Source organism: Polyodon spathula, chromosome 1 (assembly GCF_017654505.1).
Source record: "Polyodon spathula isolate WHYD16114869_AA chromosome 1, ASM1765450v1, whole genome shotgun sequence".
Taxonomy (NCBI): Eukaryota; Metazoa; Chordata; class Actinopteri; order Acipenseriformes; family Polyodontidae; genus Polyodon; species Polyodon spathula.
Genome location: NC_054534.1, coordinates 96,698,636 through 96,725,726, shown reverse-complemented (window position 1 = coordinate 96,725,726; position 27,091 = coordinate 96,698,636). Strand labels below are relative to the sequence as shown.

The window sequence follows — 27,091 nt, the reverse complement described above, 5'->3', positions numbered from 1 at the left end:
AGACTCTAATGTAATTAGGTATGTCATGCTTTTTTATTTATTTTTATTTTACTTACTTTTACAGAGAAAATGCTTAAAATTACCTTGTAGAGAAGAAAAAAAATCATTCCATTTGGACCCATTATCTTTACACTACAAGACTCTGCAGTCACCTTGTTGACTGCCAGCCCAGTGTGAGAGCACGCTCTGTTTAGAATGAACCCCCTGCCGTGGGCCTGCAGCAGCTCACAGGCTGTTAGGACAGGCTTATTTATTGAAGCAGCCACTGAAGGGGTCCAGGGGTCACTATTTATTTTTCTATTTCATCCAAGTGTCAAAAGGCTCTGCAGGAAGCAAACCAGCCTCTGGGCCACAAGTTCACAGGTTCAAATCAATTATAAGGGAAATCGCATTACAACTAGAAACAACAACACAGCCATGTATGTGTGGCCTCTGTTGTGTTATTTGCACTCATGCTTATTCCTTCTTGTTTGCCAATGGAATTAAGCTAATCACTAAAAACCAAGCATGTTACCCATTTTACTGTAGTTAACTAATCTAGCAAGTGGATTCTAGTGGTGCAAAACTATGCAGTGCACTCCTTAAGTGTTGAAAGGGAGAAATTTGATTTGAATGATTATTTTTGGAAGGTTGCCAGGCACTGCATTCATTTGTCTTTTAGGTTTGAGAGGAGGGACAGCCCCCAATAAACGATGTCTCGTTCCCTTTAATTAATAGTAAAGTATCATTATAACCCATCTGTCTAACCCACTGCCTCCTCCTCTCTCTCTCTCTCTCTCTCTCTCTCTCTCTCTCTCTCTCTCTCTCTCTCTCTCTCTCTCTCTCTCTCCTTGCAGGCATCATCAGTTCATATATTTGTCATTCACTTTAGCTTCTGTTCAGAAATTTGGAATATCAATTATTTCAATAACCACACAAGTTTCAGCGATATTTCAACCCCCCTGGAGAGAGATTCTCTCTATTTAATACCAGAGCTGTAGGCCGACTGAGTGCAGCAACATGCAAGTTACAGTTAATAATAAAACAGTCCATATTGCAACCTAGTTAAGATTGGAGCAGACTATGTCTCTGTTTTATTAACATCAGAAAAGAATGCTGCTTACAATCCCACAGCATCCAGGAAACTAAAAGAGAAGTATGAAATAACCACAAAACTAATCCCTAAACTGCGGCACATACAGTGCATTTACTACACAGTACAACACTCAAGAGTCTCAGGGTGGTCCCAGTGCTCATTTCTCCACCACATGGTATAAATAAAACACATTTCATACACCAAGGATTTTGCCTGTAAAGCTAATAGGTTACTATTACGCTATTGAAGTAATACGCATTCCCACAAAAAGTGCTAAGTCTGTATTTAATAGTGTTTATAATGCATTTAGTTAAATGGGTACTAAACCTAAAGTAAAATTAAATTAAGTTAATAAATATTGATTTATCTGTATGAAGTTTCTGCAGCCAGTGGCTCATAATCTTAATATAGGAATTACTTCATCTTAATAAAGGAATAATACAAATCTCAATTAAGGAGATTCATCAAAATATATATCCTGATTAGAACTATGTTTCACCATTATAAAAGAACCTTCTTTTTTTTCTTGGACTCTTACTAACACTCAACAACAGCCTATATACTGTAATATAAGGACATACGGAAGTATGGGAGGGGGGAGGGGACAATGTGCTACTGTAACTATTTGCTGTACATTCCTTAGAAGTGTTAATTTGCACAAAACATTGAGGTCCAGAATTTCAGAGTACCTTATTGCATCTTATTGCAATGCTTTCCATTTATATAATGGTGTGATGGTTGCCGAGTGGTGACGTCAGGCCAGAAGCAGGAAGACACAGACAATGCAGTACTGCAGGGCAAAAAGGTGCTGTGGTGTTGTTTATTTTTAAACCAACACAAAAATAAAATAAAAGGGTTAACAAAAACACACTTTGCTCACAGCCCCATTTATGTACAGGGCTCCTGGCCCTGTTACAATGGGAAGAATGTAAGCTGCAAGGCAAATGCAGACTGAATTGTTCATGTTTAAATAAATATACGATTATATCAAAACTACTGGAGCCCATTGTTGAGTGCTAAAGTCTTACAAAACTGGTTAGTTGGCTCTGGTGTATTTCAAGGAGACTTTTGGAGAGAGAGGTATCTTAAGATTACCTCTGATAGATCTCTGTTGAAGTGACTTCACTGCTCACTGAACAGGGGCTGTAAATTAAGCTGTTTTTGCATAGTGGAAGGATAGCTCTGTTGACAGATGTATTTGCCCTTTTCGTGCTGTGCCCTTAAACACTAAAACTGCTTCAGTTACTGCATTCTTACATGTATTTGTAACACTATTAGTTCCACTTGTGTTTCATAGAAGAATATGCATAGATGATTTCCAATAATAATACTAATGCTAATACAGTAGACACACAGCTGCTGTATATAATAAGGATGTCATTCTATCAAGGTGTTTTGGTTATTTTGATTAATTGCCTGACTAGTTTTTGTCACTAGTTTCCCTAAATTTACTGTATTTGCTTATATATATACAGCACAATCCCCAAACACAACTGTAGGAAAATATGTTGCTTTTTTAAAACCTTAATTGGTTAAGTAATTTAAGCCCATTGTTTTTTTTTGTTTTTTGTTTTTTTCATGCAAAAATCTTGTTGGTGTAGTGTACACATAGACAGACTGAAGCAGGACTACACCAAAACAAGAGGTTGGTGACTTTTATGGGTTAAGCATGTGTTTTATTATGTGAGGATTTTTAAAAAGAACAGTAGTTTTGAGTTATCAAGCAAATTGAATATGATTGCCAATAAAGAACTACCATAACAGTAAGCCTACCTCCAAATGGAACTTTCCAGAACCTTGGCAGTGTCTGCATGGTAGTACTTGGTCAGGATCAATATAACCTGTACAAAACAAAGGAGGGTGGGGGGGGTTAGATGCTGAGGACTCAAACCACACAATGACACATAAACAGAAACATGTTCTAGTTTCAATGATATACTAATTGGGTGAATGACAGTACATCTCTATTGAATTATGAAGATCTTCTATTACAAGTAAGGAACATTTTAACAATAACCACACCCAAAACCTCAAAGCATTCTTTATTTACCACATTTCCACTCTAAATCTTGTTGCTGTAAGTACACTTATCCATGCCTTGATGAACTAATAATGTTCATTCAGAAGCATAAAAAATCACATGCTTTTGAAGGCCAAGATGTATTGCTGATTGCCAGAAGTTCAAGGCACTTTTATTGTTCATAGCTTTGGGGTAAATTGGTTTTGGAAAAAAAGATAATTGCTAACCACGTAAATATGCAGAATGTACTCATGTGGCAGGGTAGGAGATCTGCACATGAGAAGTGGGTTTTGTGTGTATAGATTGTAAATAGTATTGTGTAAAATGTGTGTACGTTTATTGTAATTAATGTAACTGTGGCAAAGTGGTTGGTAGTGTGCAAGTGCATGTTATTAAAGAACAGACAGACAATTGTAATCCAGGTGAAAAGGGTTGTTTTGTTTATTTTTAAGTCAAGTGTCTTACAGTAAAACAAACAGTAAATAATAATTGCGGTAAGTAATACAGCGGCATGTATTATTTAATTTACAATCCCTGTGTTGCCCCGCAAATAATAATCCTGATATTATTATACACCCACACAAAACACACAGACAAGTCCGTTAGTCCGTTGTGACAGAGAACGAATGATTCTTGGTGTTAGATCTCCCTCCCGACCTATGAGGGCACTATGTAAAAGGAGCAAAATACCCTTAATCAATTGCCATGACAATTTAGTCCTTAGGGTAGGTGGAAGTCGGTCATTTAGAAAGGGGGCTGAGCTACTACCCAAGCTCAATGAATCGGATGGGAGACGGTGTGACATCCGAGGTTTGGAGGAGCGGATACACTCATTAACCTAGGGGTCATGAGCGAGGGTATAAATAGGGGGCGTAATGTAAGTGATCTGTTCCTTGGTAAATGGTTAGGGTTTTAACCTACAAGGAGTCCTTGTTACCAAATTGTGAAACCGTGAGTTTTGTCTTGTGTGTGTTAGTGATTTGTTAACTGTTGTCTGTTTGTTAATAGACTTCCAGTAGCATGATCCGGAGCTGGAGCGAAAGCCAGCATAAAACCAGACCTCACTCTCGCCCCTGCATTTCACTGAGAACTGTAATACACCACTAGCACTTATTCACTGTCACTAGGAACTGTGTTTGTGTTTTGAGTTTAGTATTGGTGTGTAAAAACTGGACTTTTGGGTTATGGGTCAAACCCGGGGATTTACAAATACATGCCGCTGTATCACTTCTTCATTATTATTTACAGGTGTTCGCCGTAAGGCTCTGGACATTGTTAATCAAATCAATAAACACCCTTGCACCTGGAAATCATTGTCTTTCTGTTTTGTATCCACTCTACATTGCACGCATCTGAATGTACTCACCACTTTGCCACATGCGTGAATTAGTGCTTGTGGTGCAAATACAGTTTTATTTGTGACAAAGGTGCAGTGTTGTCCGGTTTCGTGCCGCCCCTGACGACAGCTCCGGAACTGTGTTAACTGTCTGGTAACGTACAAGACGAGACAATTACAAACAAACAAAAATACAACAATCACGATTTCTGGCAACAATACACTTTTACTGTCCTTCTGGCTTTTACTCACTACAAACCAATTCCCTATCCCCCTTATATGCTGTCATGCATGACCCCTTGGTAAACGAATACAGGAATACAGCTTCCTTTATGATCTGTGGCTGCTACATTGTTTCCATTCCAGGTCAATACATTCTTGCAACAGAGTCCCTCCTTTTTCCAGACTGACTGAATTCCCGACCTGGGTAACTTCACTGTCGGTGAAGGAGAACATCAGAGTTCAAAACAAAACGTACAGGTTATGATAAAATGTGCCTTGTGTTTTTAAGAAACAAAACCATATCTTTCATGTTAAGAAACACTATGTCTTCTGTGGACACGGGCTCCATAGTTGCAAGGTTGTAAACATAAAATACAGTGCATGGTGAGAAAATGTCACATAACTCCCTCAGGCCATTGGGCTGCTAGGAACTGTAACCAAATGATTTTAATATTGTTTGTAGACATTAAGCCTGACTAAATATGAAATGGTACTTCAGTGTGGACGCTTTGCGCTGGACTCATTAAATTGTTTTTGGATATGGTTCTCGAGATCGGTTACATAGTGTAGTCAGGGACTTAGCACGTCAATGAGTAGCTGTAAATGTATAAATTGCATGTTTTGAAACGTTTGACGTTTGAAGCCCAGCAGTGAGGTACTGCAGATGTTGGGTGAAAATTTCACTGATTTTGCTCACATTCTTTCAGATTGTTATTGATTCTGATATTTTTATTTTTTCAGAGTTGAAAACAGTGGTAAAAAATGATTTTCAACAGCTACAATTCAGTAATAACAGCAGCAGTTTAGTTCGGATGGTGACTGCTGGCATTAATACCATACATACATGCACACTAGATTACAGTGCATGAAATCAAGTGCAATACAAAGTACTACAACTCAAGTTTACAATAAATTAAATACCTTAGAAAGAGACTAAGCATTATAAAAAGGCATTAACTAAAGACTCACAAATTATTGGTCTCTGGTAGCAAGCTAATTAGAAACAACCCTGGGCAGCAAATATGATCTTGGCCTCCTTTGGTACTTGCTATCTCTGTGGAGGTGTACCTAACTGACAGAAAGTCAAACAGCAGAGGGATGGAGTTTGCAAGTCACAATGAGCTGACATGACTAAACATTTGTTTTTGTGGGGGTATAGGGATATACAGTATACACACAGATATAGGTTCAGTTTTCTGCTTGTCACAAATGTACTAACACATTATTCTGAAGAATAAGCTTGGAGCATTCCATTTTATTTTATTTTATATATTTTATTTTTAATATAACAAATCAGTGCATCCTTTGATTCTTCAGAATTTCTGTGCGATTGCTTCAGAACACAAACGATAGATATTTGAGAGCTGCCTAGGGGTGTGCTGTAGTTAAAAGTAAGGGAACGAGAGAACAGCAAAGAGCTTTTTTCCTTTAAAATATATACCAATACAACTTTTATTTTTATAAATAACAAATCACAAAGGACACACATATACATCTTTTTAAAAAGAAAACATACATGCATACCAAGTATAACTGTTTACATCCCATGCCACCACTGTAAATAAGCAGTATCATGAAAAAGTAGCTCACAATCTGCAGTTATTTAAATTAAAAATTATAAGTCTGATATACACATATCAAAATGTCCTTAGCAAGGTCCATGACATTTGGTTAAGCACTTCACTATGTAAACATATGCACAGAATGATGGACCCTTCCACTATACCCCTGTTGCCAGGGATATGCATCCCCCAATAGGGATGAAAAAAAACTACCCTAGGCTTGTTGAATTGAAACTAGGCCTTACGGTTTGACAGACGGGCACCACTTATTACTGAAATGTGGAAAAATATCTAACAGCTGCTGATTAGAATTGTAAAGTGGAATTTATTGAAGTGGCTGATAACATTTCCCCTAAGCACAGCTTCTTGTGGTGTGTTGCTTGGTTTGAATCACAGATATTAGGTATAGCAATAAGCAGGCTTAAACTGATAAAGGTCAAATGGTTTTTTAAAGACATGTATATCAATATATTCGAAAGGCAAGCAGAATGACTGACACTGGCACAGAAAAGACACTAAAAACAAGAGGGTCTGTGGCTTTCATGATTGGTTGCATCTATTGGTTTGTATGTTGAATAAACTCTCACTGTTCAGATTAGTGTTTTCAGAGGTGTTGTGTTAAAGATTTCTTGTCAGGATAGATGTAACATGGATACCAACCTGACCCTTAAAATTATATAGATTACTGTAAAGTCTAATAGCTTCTTTGACTTAAATCCTAGTCCCCCAAAAATGAAGAAAAAAATAGCACCGCCAAGAAGAAATGCACAAATAGTGTTTATGTTGACCGTCAATGTTAGCAGATAATTGCACAGTGAAGTTAAGGAAGCGTGTAACTAACAAGAGTCTTCATTACTAAAATGTTCCACAGGAACAGAAGGAGATTGTTATTCTGCATTTGTTTAAAGCAACTAGCTATTAAGCTATCCAAATAGCTGTCTTGTTTGCAATTTTCATTTCTGGTGAAATATTTATTCCCGACATGCATTTACTACATTATCTTTTCTTTTGTTTAATACATAGATGCAAATTTCATTCCAGCCCACACATTTACCAGCTTTTAGAAGTGCCTGTTTCTCTACTAAGTTAGATATTCCATTCCAAATAGCACAGATAACTTTAAGTATTATGCAAAAGAAGACTTCTACTATACAGTAGGACTGACCTGGCACTGCCAGCCAGATATCTGCCCCTCATATTAAGTTACAGGGAATAAGCCACAAGCAGCAGTATATAGCTCTTGTATGTCTTATCCTTGTCTTCATAAAACAGTAGTCCACATGACAAAAACATGACACAAACCATCACAAAAGCCCTGCAGGTTATGATTGGTGCACAGTGGCACAGCTTTACCAGTCTGTATTCAGTATTATTGGTCTCTCACCTTTCAAAAGCTCTTATTTCACAAACTATATGGACAAAAAAAGCATTAAACACTACTGTAATGTAGTAATGAATAAATAAAACCTTCCTGGTGTTTCTTCAATTACTATCTGATCACCCTGACTCTTCTAATTGACTTTGCTGTCTTGATATTTTAAACTTGATTGTGTTTTGTGTGTGGATTTAGTGCTTTTAATTGATTTTTGTATGTTATGCAATGCAATGGTACAGTCTAATTATGTCTGTTTGTACAGTATTCTTGAACAAGATACAATTGGTGTATCAGGATATTTTAATGTGCACATACTGATATCAGTTTACATGTAACAAGGCAAGCGTCTTTTCCTCCTAAATCAATAATGTTGTACATAGATCAGGTTGCTGCTGGTACCTGTCATTCTTTAATACATTGTTGCTTGTCACAATTGTCTGCTCTATTTACCGGCCTCCTGGCATCAGCATAGAAGTTTTGTGGGAGCCATTGTTCCCATTGATGGGCAGCACTGCCATTGGCATTTCAGCTCTGAAACAATAAACATATTTGTCTTTACCATGGCTACTGAATGACTCTTCTAGCCCTTGAATTTAATATGGAAGCGTGAATAAGGAGCACCAGAGCTTTGGTCTCTACATATAGTACAGACAACTTTCATGTCTGATAGCAGTTTTCCAATCGTTTTAATGGTGTCATCTTTTAATCTTTTAGTTGATTACTATTTGATTGTTACTGTCCTTCTTATTTACCTAGAGATTCACCGAACCGGTCTACTTTTTAAATAAAATACCTTTGGCTCAATCATCTTTTACTGCCAGAGTACCATCCAAGCTCAGTCCAAATATTTAGAGATTTTCCAGCCCTGAGCTGTGCATGACATGGTGCGTTAAACTTGATGATGCAGTAACAAACTGATGGCTGCTTAAAGTGGTTGCCGTGGTTGCATTTCAATTAGGAGGGTGCAGATCTGTTTTCTAGCCAGCCCAGACAATGGTCTAAAATGGATTATTTGGGATGGACTGACAGAAAATCATTATCGTTTGCAGCCTGGCCCTATTCATGCCAGCTATTCTATATCTGCTCCCAGCTAGGGTTGCTGTGCAATGATAGAAGATCTTGTTGATGGAAAGATGCGGCTGTAGGGAAAAGCTAATGACTCTTAAAATAGGAGCTATAGAGCCAACAATTATTTCCAGATTCCATATAATAAGAGCAGCCTCCCCAGTATGTGTGAGTCAGCGCTGAAATGCCTGCAATATAAACACGTCGGGCTATTATTAAAGTTATGAACAAAAGCCAGTCACACTGTGTTTTCTTTGTTAATGTTCTTCAGACACACACGGATGCATCTTGCATGGAATCCTGTAGAAACTATTAGTTCAGTCTTGAGTTCAATTATACTTCCCTTCTTGAGACAATTTTCTCTGTCTGCCTTTTTTGGCACATTTACTATGAACTGGAATCCAAACTGGACAAGACTGCACCCTTTTAGAGGTTACAGCTGTTGCTTAGCATTAGAATAATCCTGGTTCCCATTCTTCTTTTGAGTGGCTGAGGCACTCCATATACAAGCTTTGCTTTGAAGCCACTGTCCGTAATCTGCAATGAATACATTTGCATTGCCAACAGTGTAATTAAGACAACGTTAAAATTATTTGCATGTTAACAAAGAAACAGTCAACTTCCAGTTAACATTTCACCTCCTAAAAACTTAAAACAAATTAAAAGTTTATTCCATTTTCAAAATATTGAATTTCTTGTTTGTTTAAAATCCTATTTTCAAGAACAATAACAACCTCAGATTAATACAATATATCAATTGTCACAGTGAAGGCTGTCTAAAAAAGAAATACTAAAAAAAAAACAGTAAATACCATACTAAATACTGACAAGAAAATTGTCTTTCTACTAGAATTAGATTATTTAGTTTTGTCAGATTCAATAGCTAGAGAAAAAAAAAAATCACAGGTACTGGAAGTTAAAATGTTAATACTTAGAAATGTAACAATTATTCAAATTCCTATAAAGTATAAAATGTACACAGCAATATATATATATATAAATTGTTGTGTAACAAGCATGTGAAAACATGTATACCAGACGTGCAATATTAATAACTGGATATGAACTTTCTAGAAAAACAAGGATTCTCAAAGTGTTGGATTGCAGCCAAGGGTTATGTGTAGGGCTTTTATTAAATTAATTTTCGAGTTTTATGTAGATACACCAAAATCATATTTTTTCAGGGCTTTCACTTTTTATATACTGTATGAAATTATTGTGTTTGGTAACTTTCCAAAATGTTTGGCCTTTTTTTCTGTCCCACTTTGCTGTCTTCCCCAACGAAATCCTTATGGTTATGGGCACAATTGTTCACAATAATTTGTAATTCTATTTTAGAGAAAGAGAAGGCGATGTGATACTTTTTATTGGACTAACTAAAAAATAATTCATCACAAGCTTTCAAGATCTCAGAGGTCTCTTCTTCAGGTGAAAGTAGGAAAGAGAGATTGAGTAGAAAGAGATTAATTCTATTTTGAATTCCAAGAGTGTGTAAATCCTCCTTATCTAACTGTAATAAAGCTTTAAATCCCCTGAGCAAGAACAATCATCTGTTTCTAATTTAAATCTTGCAAGTGTGCACAATCCTCCCCATCTGCGCAGTCTCCAATAGAAATGTAGGAATTTGCTGCCACTCATTAGCTGGGGTGTGTTTAAAGTATTCAGAACGAATCACTGCTAGATACAATACGTCAAGAAGGGTGGGGGGGGGATTCCTTACTGCACTGGGAATGGTTGTTTTATATGTATTTTTTGTAGTAGTAATTTTTTGTTGTTTTTTTTTCCACTGGGAAGGGGTGAAGTCAACGTGAATCGGGTAATCATTTCCAGTGGTTTTCTACTGTTTATTGGATATACACTGATTTCATTTTTTGTGTTGGGGGTGTTTTACTAGTGTTTACCAGTTAAAACTGAAAATCAGAAGCCCTATTTATGTGTCAACTGCTAATAGAAAAGCTGGTGGTGCTGAAAGCATACATTCTCTGAAATTAATTCTCCGTACTCATAAGGAGATTGCTCAACACCGAGAAGGGATTTATTGTGGCTGGACTGTCCGAGAACAATTCCATTTAAAGAGGGGTGTTCCACCACATGGAGCTGTTCATTCATGTCAACTTGCGACAAGTCTAGCTCAGTTATGCTACTGTTTAGTCATCAACATTTTAACCTTTTGATAATAATCAGAGATAGGACAATAAACACAAGCAAAGAAGATCTATGACAAACAAACAGATTCACACAAGACTACAAATCACCACTAAACAGGTGGTTACGGAATTTTTACAGACATCGTGAAATGTAGTCCCGTGCGAACCGTCCATTTCCTTTTATCCCAGATCATTTTCTCAGAGGTCCTCTGATTATGTTACAGGACATCAGGACCTTTTGTAAAATTTCAAACTCAAGCCTTTATACTCTGTCCTGAAAATCTACAAGTTCAGTAAAACACAACGATTGGGCATAACCAAATGTGGCATGGGCGAAAATACAAAACATAAGTGGTGACTCTTAAAAAATGAATGCTTTTAACGGTGCATTTGAAGATATGCCTGGAAATACGTATCACTCAAAGGACACAATGGCCTTTGGAAATGAAGATACAACAAAATTAGGTATCTACACCCGGTTCCTTGTTTACAAATTGTGCCCAAAAACGCCTTCTCTGGCCACAACATCGCTTTTCATTTTGAATTTACCGACTTTCCTTGATAAAAACTAATCCACCTCTAGGAGGTTACTAGACATCTTTTGACTAACTCTGAGGACACCTGTTTTTTAATTCCCCTGCAAATCATGCTAAAGAAAGTATTTGAAAGTCAATATTACGGCATTAAGTTACCCAGATGACAGAGGTATCCTATTGCCCATTACACATCTCATTGTGTTCTTCTACATTATTAGACAAGAACATGATAGTTTAGTGAGATTGAGTTAGGAGGACATTACAGTATCACTGGCACTGATGATTCAAGTCTCTATTTTTCAGTTTCTGTATATTGTACTATTTAGTTTGTAATTTGTTTGTAACTTCCAGTTATCATTTATACAAACAATAAGTAGTAAAGAATGCATCCAAATTTAAACCACGACAGATTTTTGTAGGATCCGATTTCTGCCTGAGCTGCTCCAGAGACTCCAGCTTATTCATTGCCTGGGCTCAAATTGTGATTTGATTAGAAACTGGCAAGCTTTGAAAAGATCTGCTCTGTGGCCTGGATAGTATGGGTGTGTGTGTGTGTGTGTGTGTGTGTGTGTGTGTGTGTGTGTGTGTGTGTGTGTGTGTGTGTGTGTGTGTGTGTGTGTGTGTGTGTGTGTGTGTGTGTGTGTGTGTGTGTGTGTGTGTGTGTGTGTGTGTGTGTGTGTGTGTGTGTGATTTCTTTCTGTCAGTGAAGCTCAGACAGACAAAAACAAGAAAATCTAAAGAAACAAACCATGTGTAAGGATGTACAGTCCCTAGCCCCACAATCCTGCTTTAGTGGGTTTAGTGCAGTAAATTGATCAAACTATGACTGCAGTTTAACTACACTGCAGTATAACAATATTTTATTACAACTGTGTCCTGAATTAAAACTACACTGTGCTGGTTCATTGTATGCTACTTTAATTAAAAATGACAGTAGCAATATTCTTGCATTCAATAAAACACTACCATTGCAAACTATGCATTTTCAGCCACATTCGTAAGGTACTGTAATGATCTCACTAGCTCCCTCTCTCTTCAAGATACCAAACAGAAAAGGATATTTACTGATCACATATTTTTGTCTTCTATTATTTTTTAAAACTTGTAAAAGTGAGGATGAGAGCTATGGTCAGGCAACATAAGAGCTTCCCCTCTTAAGTGCTCCTCAATACTGACAGGAACATGCCCTTCCATTTCATCCTGAGCCTCTCTCCCAGAGCACATCTTGACAACCTACTATTCTTCTGCACCAAATCTGGGAAGTATGTTTTCTTTGCCAACCAGAGACAGGGAAAAGCTAGTCAGCCTCCAAACACTTCAAGCTACTCTTAAGAGTGCATTGACTTTGTAGACAAGACAGTGAACCATTGGCCTCAACAGACTGTAAAGAGTGACTGGAGCCATTATCCCTACCTACCACAGGGGATCTGTAACAGGAAGGGAGAAGAAACATACTAAATGAACCCAAGAAACACTGATAAGCAAGGGAAGAACAGCTCCTGTTATAATTAGTATTCAGTACACAAACGCCTGCAAAGCTAATGAATACAACAGATGTACTTGCTCTTGCAGTTTCTGCAAGTTTAAATTCCCTCAGTGTTTGAAATGACACAGCAGATGGTGGAATCCATGATTCCAGGGTCAGGCCCAGGAGTAAGATCCTCAATTCTGTACAGACACAGAGAAATGACCACCATGTCCTTTTACTTCAGGGATTTCACAGGGCTCCTGTGGATAACAGTAATTAGCTTCTCAACCCACTACATCTGCAATGCTGGAACCTGTAAATTGTTTGTTTTTGTATGAGCTAGAAGATATAAAAGTAATATATCCCTATTTCGATAACACCGAAGACCGTGGGTAAATTCATGGAAAATGCACATGCCCAAATACAAATAGGTAGGAAATGTAATTTTTCCTTTATTTGCCTTTCGGTTTTAATGTGACAAGTTACATTTTACCCTTCTTTTCATTATAAAGTGTACTTAATTTTGCTACTGTACTTCTCAGTCACCCCTTAAAAAAACAATGATTTGTCACCAATTTGTCTAAATATTCTCATAGCTGTATTTTGTATGCATAACTGGATTTGTTGCCATTTAGTGTCCATAGATGTTTTCTGTTTTTAAATGTTATCATAAACCTACACCAGATTACTTTAATATTGCTGTTTCTCACATTCTATCTTTAAATGCGTTCAGAAGAGAAAGTGTCTTTTCTTTCAAGCCATCAAATAAAATCTCTTTTCCATATCTTGGCACCTGGAAATGACCTCCTATAGGATGTACGCTCTAACTGACCAATGATTATTACATACATAATTTGTATTCATGCTTTGTAATGCTTGTTGAATTTGTCAATTTCCTTGTTTGTTTTTGCTTACACTGTGGAACACAACAGTTTCAAAAATAAATATAAACACGTTTTGCACATGAATCAATCCTAACTAAGCTGTATGCCATGAAGTGATTCAGTCCCTGCGTTTCCTAGAAATAATATTCCCATGTAATTCCTAAGTATTCAATCTGAGTCCATGTGTATAAACAAACTCTGATACCTATTTTCCAGTGATAGTATTTTTCTAAGCAGTACAGCAGTAGCAACCAGCCACACCTCAAACTCAGTGACAGCAAGGGAGGCTGCCTCAAAAATGTCAGCAAAAAATGAATAAAAAATCCCATACTGAGTGATCACATACATTTACTTTTATTTGCATAAATATTAATTATTTTGCACGCAAGACGCTCCACGGGGTTGTGCGCAATATCAGTTGATGGAAAATCTCGCTTCTCTGTGCTGTACTGATTCCCATAGACACCTGGAGGAGCGGAGGACAATGGAGATTCTGCCTACTGTACTTCTGCAGTGTGATTAGCCAATCATATTCCTCCTACTTTCATCTCGCAACATCACACAAGTTCAAAAAATAAATAAATAAAACACACCACAGCAGAGGCTGCAGGAGGCGGGTCTCCTTCCGCTGTGTCTGCCAATCATCGCTCTTAACCTTTGCCTAAACTCTTAACGTGTGTTGATTTGCTTGGAAGGCGGCAGTAGAGAGAACGAGAAGTGAACGACGGTACCGGTAACTCTTATTTTCATTTTTTTGTAATAAGTTAAAAATAAATAAATAAATAAAAACACAACCAAACATACAACTACAGTTGCAAGCAGTAGTAAAACGCAAATGAAAAATATGTTCTTATAATTTTGAATGGGAGATATAGCACCCGTGGCTTGTTTATTGAGACGGCAAGATGTACCGTAGTGTGAGTGAAAAAGCTGCTGGGCAATAAAAAAACAAACAAACATACAAACAAGCGTTCATATAAATGTACCAAAATGCACATCCCTGGAATGCGTTAGCCTCTGTGTTAAGAATTGATCATTTAGTATCTGGTGGATGGGACGTGACATTTTGGGCATGTGCGTTTCAGGAACGCAGGAACATTTAATTTTTAATGTATTAATTTATTTATTTTTAATACATAAAAGGTTGCACATGAGATGCACAGGATGTACACAGCTGAGTCCATTCTGATTGGCCGTTCAAAAACAATGACACTTGTTAGAACTCATTTCCTGTTACAACTAGCCCCACCTACTTTACCAAATCTCCTAACAGCTACAATTAAAGTTATAACTCAAGTTTCTGTTGTCAGTTTTCCATTTTTAACGTCTGTCATTTTAAAATGTTCATGACAATCCCTATTGGATATGAAGTTATCGGGAACACAGAGCAAACCTTTAATCTGATAACGTCCTCTGCTTTACAAACCACAAACAGTCAACATTTTTTTTGTGCTCTAACCCTCACAAAGATCTTTTGTTCAGCCCACTGTACGGAAACGACCATTGTTTTCTGAAGAACAAATAAACACCAGTTACTCTTAAACCTGTGATATGGACGCTTAGAGAATAGTAATAGTATGCAAAGGATATCACAACTGTATGTAACCTAATACAGTGCAATCATACCGTAATCCATGGTGGAAAACCAGGCTAAAAAGAAACAGCTTTAGCACCCTGAAGCCTACTGGTTTTATATACCCAAACTTATCCACCTACAATTCACCTATCCTAGCTGCTCTGAAAGGGTAATGCAATACAAATAAAAAATGTAACTGTCATAAGGCTTTATATTGCTATATTTATACAATATGATATCTGCTTCAATGATCCATGCATTTTCTTCTCTGCAAAATCCTTGGACTCTATGTAATTAATCTGTCCTTGTGTAGGAATGCAATAACTTGGTTGCAATATGAAATAAATATGAACCTCAAATTGAAATACACTGCCTGGGAATAAATACGGTACTAAAATAGTCTCATATCTCCTGTGAGTAGGCTTTTTGAAATGTGTAAAATACAGATAGGACTGGGGATGTTGACAGCAGTGCTATCAGATACAGTTTTACAGTGCTTTTAGGTTTGGTGACTCACCACCATCCATGATCTGATGCACTTACTGTGGAGAAACAGCCAGGTTCTACTCTCTGATTGAATCTAACAGCAGGAATTGTAAAAAGGAACATTACTTAAGACTCCATTTCTTTCAGCAATGCAACTGATGAGAATAGTTCAGACAACAAGTAAAATTTTTGGCCACTCACTGTGATACTGAAACAAACCTGAATGTAAAGTATGCTTTTATTCTGCGCTGGCTTTTAAATCTAAACTAATCCATGGGCAACCCCAGATTTTTAATTTCCACAAGTGCAACTCTTAACTACAAAATGACATGTAAACAAATGGCAAACTGCACTGCTGTTTCTTTTGCTTTAAAAAGTTGGACATTGTTTGAGCTCCTGAAAAAAACCTAAATCAGACATAAGTTGCCAAGCAATTTGGCGTTTTCCGCTCTACTGAGGTGGTTCACCATACTATTAAATAATTTGTGCATGTCTTGAATACCACCGCCACACCTTCCCATCCCCACCTTCACCACCGCCACACCTTCCCATCCCCACCTTCACCACCACCGCCACACCTTCCCATCCCCACCTTCACCACCGCCACACCTTCCCATCCCCACCTTCACCACCACCACCACACCTTCCCATCCCCACCTTCACCACCGCCACACCTTCCCATCCCCACCTTCACCACCGCCACACCTTCCCATCCCCACCTTCACCACCACCGCCACACCTTCCCATCCCCACCTTCACCACCCCACACCTTCCCATCCCCACCTTCACCACCGCCACACCTTCCCATCCCCACCTTCACCACCACCACCACACCTTCCCATCCCCACCTTCACCACCACCACACCTTCCCATCCCCACCTTCACCACCGCCACACCTTCCCATCCCCACCTTCACCACCGCCACACCTTCCCATCCCCACCTTCACCACCGCCACACCTTCCCATCCCCACCTTCACCACCGCCACACCTTCCCATCCCCACCTTCACCACCACCACACCTTCCCATCCCCACCTTCACCACCGCCACACCTTCCCATCCCCACCTTCACCACCACCGCCACACCTTCCCATCCCCACCTTCACCACCACCACACCTTCCCATCCCCACCTTCACCACCACCGCCACACCTTCCCATCCCCACCTTCACCACCACCGCCACACCTTCCCATCCCCACCTTCACCACCGCCACACCTTCCCATCCCCACCTTCACCACCACCACACCTTCCCATCCCCACCTTCACCACCGCCACACCTTCCCATCCCCACCTTCACCACCGCCACACCTTCCCATCCCCACCTTCACCACCGCCACACCTTCCCATCCCCACCTTCACCACCACCACACCTTCCCATCCCCACCTTCACCACCACCACCACCACACCTTCCCATCCCCACCTTCACCACCACCGCCACACCTTCCCATCCCCACCTTCACCACCACCACCGCCACACCTTCCCATCCCCACCTTCACCACCACCACCGCCACACCTTCCCATCCCCACCTTCACCACCGCCACACCTTCCCATCCCCACCTTCACCACCACCACCACACCTTCCCATCCCCACCTCACCACCACCACCACCACACCTTCCCATCCCCACCTTCACCACCGCCACACCTTCCCATCCCCACCTTCACCACCGCCACACCTTCCCATCCCCACCTTCACCACCACCGCCACACCTTCCCATCCCCACCTTCACCACCGCCACACCTTCCCATCCCCACCTTCACCACCACCACACCTTCCCATCCCCACCTTCACCACCGCCACACCTTCCCATCCCCACCTTCACCACCGCCACACCTTCCCATCCCCACCTTCACCACCGCCACACCTTCCCATCCCCACCTTCACCACCACCACACCTTCCCATCCCCACCTTCACCACCACCGCCACACCTTCCCATCCCCACCTTCACCACCACCACACCTTCCCATCCCCACCTTCACCACCACCGCCACACCTTCCCATCCCCACCTTCACCACCACCACCACCACACCTTCCCATCCCCACCTTCACCACCGCCACCACCTTCCCATCCCCACCTTCACCACCACCCACACCTTCCCATCCCCACCTTCACCACCACCACACCTTCCCATCCCCACCTTCACCACCACCACACCTTCCCATCCCCACCTTCACCACCACCACCACACCTTCCCATCCCCACCTTCACCACCACCACACCTTCCCATCCCCACCTTCACCACCACCACACCTTCCCATCCCCACCTTCACCACCACCACACCTTCCCATCCCCACCTTCACCACCACCACCACACCTTCCCATACCTTCCCATCCCCACCTTCACCACCACCACACCTTCCCATCCCCACCCACCACCTTCACCACCATCCACACCTTCCCACCCCCACCTTCACCACCACCACACCTTCCCATCCCCACCTTCACCACCACCACACCTTCCCATCCCCACCTTCACCACCACCACACCTTCCCATCCCCACCTTCACCACCACCACACCTTCCCATCCCCACCTTCACCACCACCACACCTTCCCATCCCCACCTTCACCACCGCCACACCTTCCCATCCCCACCTTCACCACCACCACACCTTCCCATCCCCACCTTCACCACCGCCACACCTTCCCATCCCCACCTTCACCACCACCACACCTTCCCATCCCCACCTTCACCACCACCACACCTTCCCATCCCCACCTTCACCACCACCACACCTTCCCATCCCCACCTTCACCACCACCACACCTTCCCATCCCCACCTTCACCACCACCACACCTTCCCATCCCCACCTTCACCACCACCACACCTTCCCATCCCCACCTTCACCACCACCACACCTTCCCATCCCCACCTTCACCACCGCCACACCTTCCCATCCCCACCTTCTCCACCATCACCCCTTTCCATCCCCACCTTCACCACCGCCACACCTTCCCATCCCCACCTTCACCACCGCCATACCTTCCCATCCCCACCTTCACCACCACCCCTTCCCATCCCCACCTTCACCACCACCACTCCTTCCCATCCCCACCTTCACCACCGCCACACCTTCCCATCCCCACCTTCACCACCGCCACACCTTCCCATCCCCACCTTCACCACCGCCACACCTTCCCATCCCCACCTTCACCACCACCACCCCTTCCCATCCCCACCTTCACCACCATCACCCCTTCCCATCCCCACCTTCACCACCGCCACCCCTTCCCATCCCCACCTTTACCACCGCCACACCTTCCCATCCCCACCTTCACCACCACCCCATCCCCACCTTCACCACCGCAACACCTTCCCATCCCCACCTTCACCACCGCAACACCTTCTCACCCCCACCTTTACCACCGCAACACCTTCCCATCCCCACCTTCACCACCGCCACCCCTTCCCATCCCCACCTTCACCACCGCAACACCTTCCCAAAATTTCTTATTGATTGAATTCTCATGCAAACTCAAATCCTTATCAACTAAAAAAAAAAAAAAAAAAAAAAACTGTAATGAGGAGTAAAGGTTTCCATTTTGAAATATCAGGAATGCTATTACAGTTACCTAACCGCAGCAGTAGGACGTGTGTGATTCCCACTCCCTGGATATAAACAAAGCCTACAAGATTTTTGATGTCTGGGTACTTCAGAAACAGTATTAATCAACGATAATCAGACACTAAAATGTTATTTCCAAAGTACAAATTAGCACACTAAGATTTTGGTGGCTGCTGCTGAATGCTTTAGAGGTTTGCCATTCACACAAATGATCTCCAGCCTCTCATTAAGCAGATATCACTGAAAGCAAGACAAATTACCCCAGGATACAATAAAGGTTGATCCTGCCAAAACAGAGGTGCAGCTACAGTTCATAAATTCCCCATTCGCAGAAGCAACAGATGATGGAGCATACATGCCAACAATCCCTATATGGTCGGGACAGTCCAAATTTCCTAGCAAATGTTCTGCGTCCCGATGCATAGGAAGAAAGTCCCGATATTTACCCATAGAAAAAAAAAAATTATTCTGCACAGTAGTGTTAGTGAAAACCACACGCTGTCATCTTCGTGCGGCTGACACATCTGCTGATCACTAACTTACACAAAGGTAAGAATGCTTCATTATGTCTATTTTTACTGTCATGTTTATCGTGTGGTGTTGAGTTGGGGGAATACATATTTTATATGGAATGAGTGTTTTTGCGTATAACTATGCATACCCCCCCCCCCCCACCAGAGACGAGCATCCCGCTGAACAATTTCCAAATGTAGGCAAGTATTTCTGACCGTCCCTACTTTCTCTAAATGGACCATATTTTTTGCTGATAAAAGGCTACATTTTTCGATATCAATCTGAAAAATTGATCACTGTGAGCGTCCTCGTTTTCGCTCATGTGATTTTCCAGAAACCTCGTGCAAACAAAATCTTAGGGTTCATATATTGGCAGCATCTGGGTATCACCAAGTACCAATAGTTGTTTTGCACTATGTTTAAAAAATGTGACATCACCATTTGCAACAAAGCATTATGGATTGTATGTTCAGATCAGCTGAATAACTTTGAAAAGTCTTCACGGTTGTCATAAATAAATTTCCTGGGTTGAGCACTTGGATGTAAGTGTGTGAACTGTAAAGGAATACTTTAACATCAAAACCATTTCAGCTGATGCCTTTCAAATACTGTTCCACGATGCAGGTAGGTAATTTATTTGAAAGTTGCCTAACAATCCAATTAAGATACAAAAATTTGCACGTCCATTTAACTGCTGTCAGCTACTGATGTCTAAGTACTAAAACGTACAGAAATATCTGAAAGTGAAAGTAACTTTAATTTCTTACCAGTAGGGCTACTGTATTACTGTAAAAACTATGTTTGTTTGTTTTTTTTTGTTTTTTTTCCAGTAGTTTTTTTGTACAAATTTACATGTTAAATCGGTACTTTTTTTCAAGCCAGAAAAAACATATACAATCAGCTATGTGTTAGTCATTTTAGTTCCTCATAATCAGAAACGTTTGTTCAAAAAAAAAAAAAAGACTGCTATTTTTATGTTTCACTTTTGTACTCATAAAAACCCATTACAGGAGCAGCATATCACCAGTCTGTCATTAGGATGGGCGAACAGAGCATGATCGAGTTCATCCTCTCATTCTACTACCAACTAGTTCAGTGGAGTAGTTGTATGCCTTTGTGTCCCTTTCAAGTGGAATGACAACCTAGACCCCAAGCCCTGGAGAGCTGTCTTTTACGGCTTTGAGGTTGGATGTGTCCGACCCTGCGACTTCAGTTGGGCAGGCCATAGCACAGGGCTCCATACCGCATATATCTCAGAGGGAGGAATTCCAGGCCCTGATGCAGCGCGCAGCTCCTGCCACGGATGTTCCCAGGCAGGCAGAACAGCAGGGAACGGGGAACCGCTTTTTGAAGCAGAAAGGGCATCCACAACATGCCCTTCCCTCTGATGTGCCACCTCCCAAGCCCAAGGGAGACTGCCCCTGAGGGGCTTCGTCTACCACCTTCCCCCCCCTCACAACCGGACTGACCACTGGACACAACCCATGGCAAGGATTTCTGGGTGCTATCGACTATGAGACACGGTTACGCTCTACAATTCTGCTTAGGCCCGCCACCATTCAAGGGTGTGCTCTTTACCACCGTCGAACCAGCATGCACGATTCTCCTTCAACAGGAGATCACCAATCTTCAACAGAAGAACGCTGTGTGCTTGGTAAACCCAAGCGATGCCCTCAGCGGCTTCTACTCCAGGTACTTCCTGGTGCCCAAAAGGGATGGCGGTTTCTGACCTATTCTGGACCTCGGGGTCCTCAACATGTTTCTCAAAACAAAGGAAGTTCAACGTGTTGACCACACAGCATATCCTCCAGTCCATCCAGTCGGGCGATTGGTTCACATCGATCGACCTGCAAGATGCCTACTTCCATGTCCCGATCCGTCCCGCGCACAGAAAATATCTACACTTCGCCTTTCAAGGAAACACATACAAATTCTGTGTGCTGCCATTTCTGCAGGGTGCCAGAGAGAGGCCAATCTAAGTGGATGGATGCAGCAGTGGCTCCACACAGCCTGCGGAGTATTTGTATCTTGAACAACATGGACGATTGGCTAGTTTGCGCTTGTTTTCCGAAACGCGCCAAGGCACACACCAGACAGGTCATAGATCATGTGACGAAGTTAAGGCTCTCCATACATCAACAGAAGAACAACTTCATACCGTCTCAGTCCACAGTGTTCCTGGGGATCAAACTGAACTCTGTGAGCAAGCTTGCCTCACTGTTGGAAGACAGGATTCAGTTGTTGGAAGTCGCACTCTCCCAATTCAGAGAGGATGCTCTTCTACAGGTCAGAATGTTTCAAAGGTTGTTGGGTCTGATGGCAGCCACCTTGAAAGTCCTTCCCTTAGGGCTGCTGAGAATGGGTCCGCTTCAAGCCTGGGTAAATATGCTCAAGTTGCACCTGGTCCGTGATAGAGACCAGCTCGTGCAAGTGTCCAGACAATGCCGGAAGACACTGGAGCAATCTGTGCCTCGGATCTCCCCTCGGCTCCCCTCACAGAAGGGAAGTTGTCTCTACGGACATCTCCAGTTTGGGCTGGGGAGCGGTCTGGAGTGGGAGGGGAATAATAGGTCAGTGGAAGGGATATTGGCAGCAAGCACATACAAATGCCCAAGAACTGCAAGCAGTAGCTCTAGCGTTATCTCATTTTCGCCAGCAGTTAGCGCACAAGCACGTGCTGGTCTGGATGGACAACTCGACAGTGGTAGCCTACATAAACCACCAAGGCGACCTGCCCTCACTGGGCCTTCAACACACAACGCACAGACTCCTGTCTTGGACGCACAGAAACTTGCATTACATCAGGGTGGTTCACCTCCCCGATGTGGACAACAGAGCAGCAGATCTCCTGTCCAGAGGAACTCCGGACAGCTTGGAGTGGAGACTGCACCCTCAGATTGTGATATAGTCCACTCATTGCCCCCTATGGTTCTCTATGGAGAGAGACGGGGATCCTCTGGTAGTAGACGCACTAGCTCACCCCTGGCCGTAGGGGCTCTGACACTAGAGAAGATCAGGTGGAGAGAGCCCATGTTTTGCTGGTTGCTGGTCCCAGATGACTGAGACTCCCCTGGTTTGCTGTCCTCTCCAACATGTTGTTGGGCCAACCCTGGCAGCTCCCACTCCACAAGGACCTCCTGAGTCAAGCGGTGGGGTTGTTATGGCACCCGAACCCAGCCCAGCTTCACCTCCGGGTCTGGCCATTGAATGGAGCCGTCTATCCAGACGAGGTTTGCCAGATGCAGTGGTAGAGACACTATAGTCTGCTAGGGCGCCGAGCACTAGAGCCCAGTATTCAAATGGAAAGTTTTCCAAGACTGGTGCATTGCTGAGGGTCATGATCTTGTGACCTGCCCTATTGAGACAATTCTAACCTTCGTACAACACCTGTTTGATGCAGGAAAATCTGCATCTACTCTGAAGGTCTACTTGGCAGCAATATCGGTGTACCACGATAAAATTGACTCTTGTCAGCTGGGGCACACTTCCTGGCAGTGCAATTTCTTAAAAGGCCTCGGAGGCTGTGTCCTCCGATGAAAAGCATGGTCCCTAAGTGCAATCTGGAGCTGCTGCTGGGGGTCGTTATGGGTCCCCCATTTGAGCCCATGGCCTCAGCAGAGCTGCGCCGTTCCCCTCAAAGTGCCGTTTTTATTAGCCATTACGTCTGCCAGAAGAGTAAGTGAGCTTCATGCGCTGTCCATCGATGACAACTGTATGGCTTTCACTGGTAATGACTCACGGGTAAAATTAAGAACAAACCCAGCCTTTCATTCAATTCCTTTCAACCTCATCATTCCATATTAACCAACCAGTGGTTCTGGAAACTTTCAGACCTCCCCCGCACGAGTCAGAGGAGGACCATAGACAGCACACGCTTTGCCTGGTCTGGGCTTTGCGCTGTTACCTGGATAAGACCGCGTCCTGGAGACAATCCAACCAGCTGTTTGTCTGCTATGGGTCCTGCTCTAGGTCAGACCCTATCGAAGAAATGTTTAGCACACTGGGTGTCAGATGCCATACGCTTGACGTATGAACAGACTGACTCCCCCATGCCGGGCGACATTACTGCCCATCTACCAGGGACCAAGCGACTTCGTGGGCTGTCTTTCATGGCGCCTCCTTGGATGAGCTTTGCAATGCTGCTATATGGACAGGTAATCAGACATTTACGCATTTTTACCACCTTGATGTTGCAAACCGAGCGAGGCCCTCTCTGGGCTCTAGGGTGTTGCAGGTGGCGTGCTCTTAGGCGTCATGAGGGCTCTGAGGCTATCACTGTGGGGCTGTACTATCGGTAATCTGGAGCAACGACAGCTTTGGTACAGCTTCCCATTTGGTTATGGTTGTCATTCCACTTGAAAGGGAACATTAGGTTATTACCAGAGAGGTGGGATAGTAATTAAAATACAAAAAATCAAATATGTAGCCTAAAATAGTTTTGAAAATCAAAATATAAAATTACCTTGACAAACTGTTTTCCCAACGCTCCGTAAAAATTAAATCACTGTGAACAAATTTCCAGAACTCACTCATATCACTAGCACGCCTGTATGTAGACGTTATTCTTGAAAATGTTTCTTTGTTATGGCTTATCCCAGAAGGTTGAGCTGCAACGTTGGGTCTATTTACAAAGATACATATTCAATATAGAACACAGTAAAACATTGCAATTCAAATGCGGGAAACAGGAACCATTTATTAAATACCAGCATCCAAGTTAGTTCTGCCTACAGCGGGCATGTTTTGCAGAATGCTTTAAATCAGCTCTACAGGCAGTGTTCTGCAGCACACAGTGCTGTGCTGGGAAATCACAGGGGGTTTCAATTTATTGACTTTCGGATTTGCAATGCTTTCTAATGTGTACTGTATGCATAGTAGTTCACTTTGACCTGGTTAATCCAACATTTTTCAATTGTCAAAATTGAAATGACAGGATTTCTGATATTAATATTGAAAATACATTATTGCCAATCATGTTTGTTTAAGATAACTAAGGATGCATTCTTAAAAAACAAACTGTTTAGAGTCTAAACACATGCATCATGATAATATTAAAAGTGCATAAAAAAACTACATTTATGTAGGAGTTTTAAAGCTAAAACTCTGACTTGTTTCACTTAACTGTTAATTAATTGCCATATCTATTTTGCAGTATTTTTTCAGTGTTGAAAAGAATGTCCTGACAGTCATTAAGTGTTGCAGTAATGATGCTGCTGTCTTTTAGTCCCAGTGGTTTCACTCCTTAGAGCTACCTGCCTATAACATGAAACAAGGCAGGTGGAAAGTTTATTAATGAAGATGCACCTTCAAAATGAGACTGAGACAGCTGTGAGGTGGAGAAAGGGGAGGTGGTGGGAGAATGAAGCAAGATGACAGTGTAACAAATGACAAGAGGGGTTACTAACTGTACTGTAAAATATCGCTTGCCACTTTTACCATGCTTACACTGCTTATTCAGGAAATAAAAAATTAAAATAAAAAGTTTTACCTACTTATCCTATTTTTTTTTTTCCATCGTAACCCGAACCACAACTTTATTATTTTTATTTGGCCTAAAGCATATTAAGAAACATGGCAAACCATGGTAAACTGTGGTAAATGCATAGTGTAACCATGGGAAAGCATCATTAAACAAAACATACTTTGCAGACTTGCTGTATACATACATGTTGTTTTAACTTTCAGCAAGTTTTTCTTTAAAAACATATATCCTCCAGAAAGAGATTTTTTTTTTTTTTTGCCATAAGAGGAAAATAATGCTATGTATGTTTGATGGAATCTTTCCTTAAGCAGTTCAATATAGTAGATTTTATTTGCAGTTTATGTGCTCGGTCACCCTTACTAAAGTACAAAACATGTAAATGTAGGTGTGGTTAAAGAGAGCACAGAATACAAGTGGCTACAGCGTGTCTAAACTATGGAATGATCTGCTAGTTTTGTAAGGGAAGCACCAACTAGTGCAGCTTTTAAAACCAGACTAAAGGCACATTTTTATAATTGCTTAATCATCCTAAATTGATTGTGTTTTTCTTTCTCTCATTTTTGTTTCTTTTATTGTCTTCTGTTTTGACTGTTTTATTGAATTGTTTGTTGTTTTATTGCTTATTGTTACTCCTTAAATAGCTCACAATATACTGTTTTGTCCATGTAAAGCTGTTTGCTGCCATTTATTGCGAAAGGCGCTGTATTAAATAAATATTGAATGATTGATCAATATGAATCTGTGATAGTTTGTAGTACTTACAAGTCTTTTTTTTTTTTTGCTTTTAAGTCATTTGATTTATCATATGAAATGTGCTCTGAAATTGTATTAATGTGCTCTGTAAGCAGGGTTGAGCATGCATTACTGGTCACTTTGAACAACCTGTTTGTTTTGCAAAGGGCACATCAGCCTGTTTTTCTTTTTGAAGTCAACCAGATAGGTTTACGCCGCAGGAAATGTACAATGTTAGTATTTATTCTTGACCTCTAACTGTCTATTGTTAATAACAGGGTAAAACTGCTACACTGCTATTAAACTGTCAGGAAATAAACTATTTTAAGAAACATTATCTGGGTTTCAGCTGCTTTTATGTACCCAATTTAAAAACTAAAGTTAGAAGCTAACATGCAATATGAATAAAAAGGAAAGCACTACACGTCAGGCCCACTTACTAGGATTGCTTTCCACTGGGGCTGGCTGCCATTTCTGCTTGCTGGAAATAAGACTGAACAGGAAATGACTGAGAAAATCAGAAGTGACTGTTGTTTTGGGAATACAAATATGTGTTCTTCGAGAATGTGCAGTAGTGTGGGGATGTGTATCGTATGTTACATTTTCATACATTAGTCTTCACATATAGGAACACCTCCTAAGATAACACTTCGCCTAAGAGAACAGCCTTGTGGTAAAAACATATTTTCCCATTGTAAATGCTCCACCTAAGGGAACACAAACTTTGCTTAAAAGAACACTTTTTTGACACAGCTAGCAATTCGATCACAACTGATACAATACTGTTTTGTAACCTGATCACTCATCGTCAAATTTAAATTCAAATGGTTTATTCAGTCTTTTAAAATGTGACTCGTCATCACAAGATTGTCTTGAGGCACACTGATTGGTTTATTAAATCTTTCCAGAACCGGCGTCATACCGTTGCCTCATTTCATTTTGAATCCATTTACTAAAAATTCTCACAAAAAACATGCCAGGTGTCATGGACATTTCTATAAAACAATATAGCACAAAACAATAACTATAACTGATTGCA

The 27,091-nt window shown here is 41.5% G+C and overlaps 1 protein-coding gene across 2 annotated transcripts in view; it reads right to left on the bottom strand.

Annotated features, from left to right (window-relative positions):
• The window catches only part of LOC121324845 (VPS10 domain-containing receptor SorCS2-like), a 281,604-nt gene that overhangs the window by 204,074 nt on the left and 50,439 nt on the right, over positions 1–27,091 (bottom strand). For both annotated transcript variants that reach the window (XM_041267061.1, XM_041267067.1), the window contains exon 2: positions 2,849–2,916. In XM_041267061.1, the coding sequence (XP_041122995.1) occupies positions 2,849–2,916 (68 nt within the window). The remainder of the gene's footprint in view (positions 1–2,848; positions 2,917–27,091) is intronic.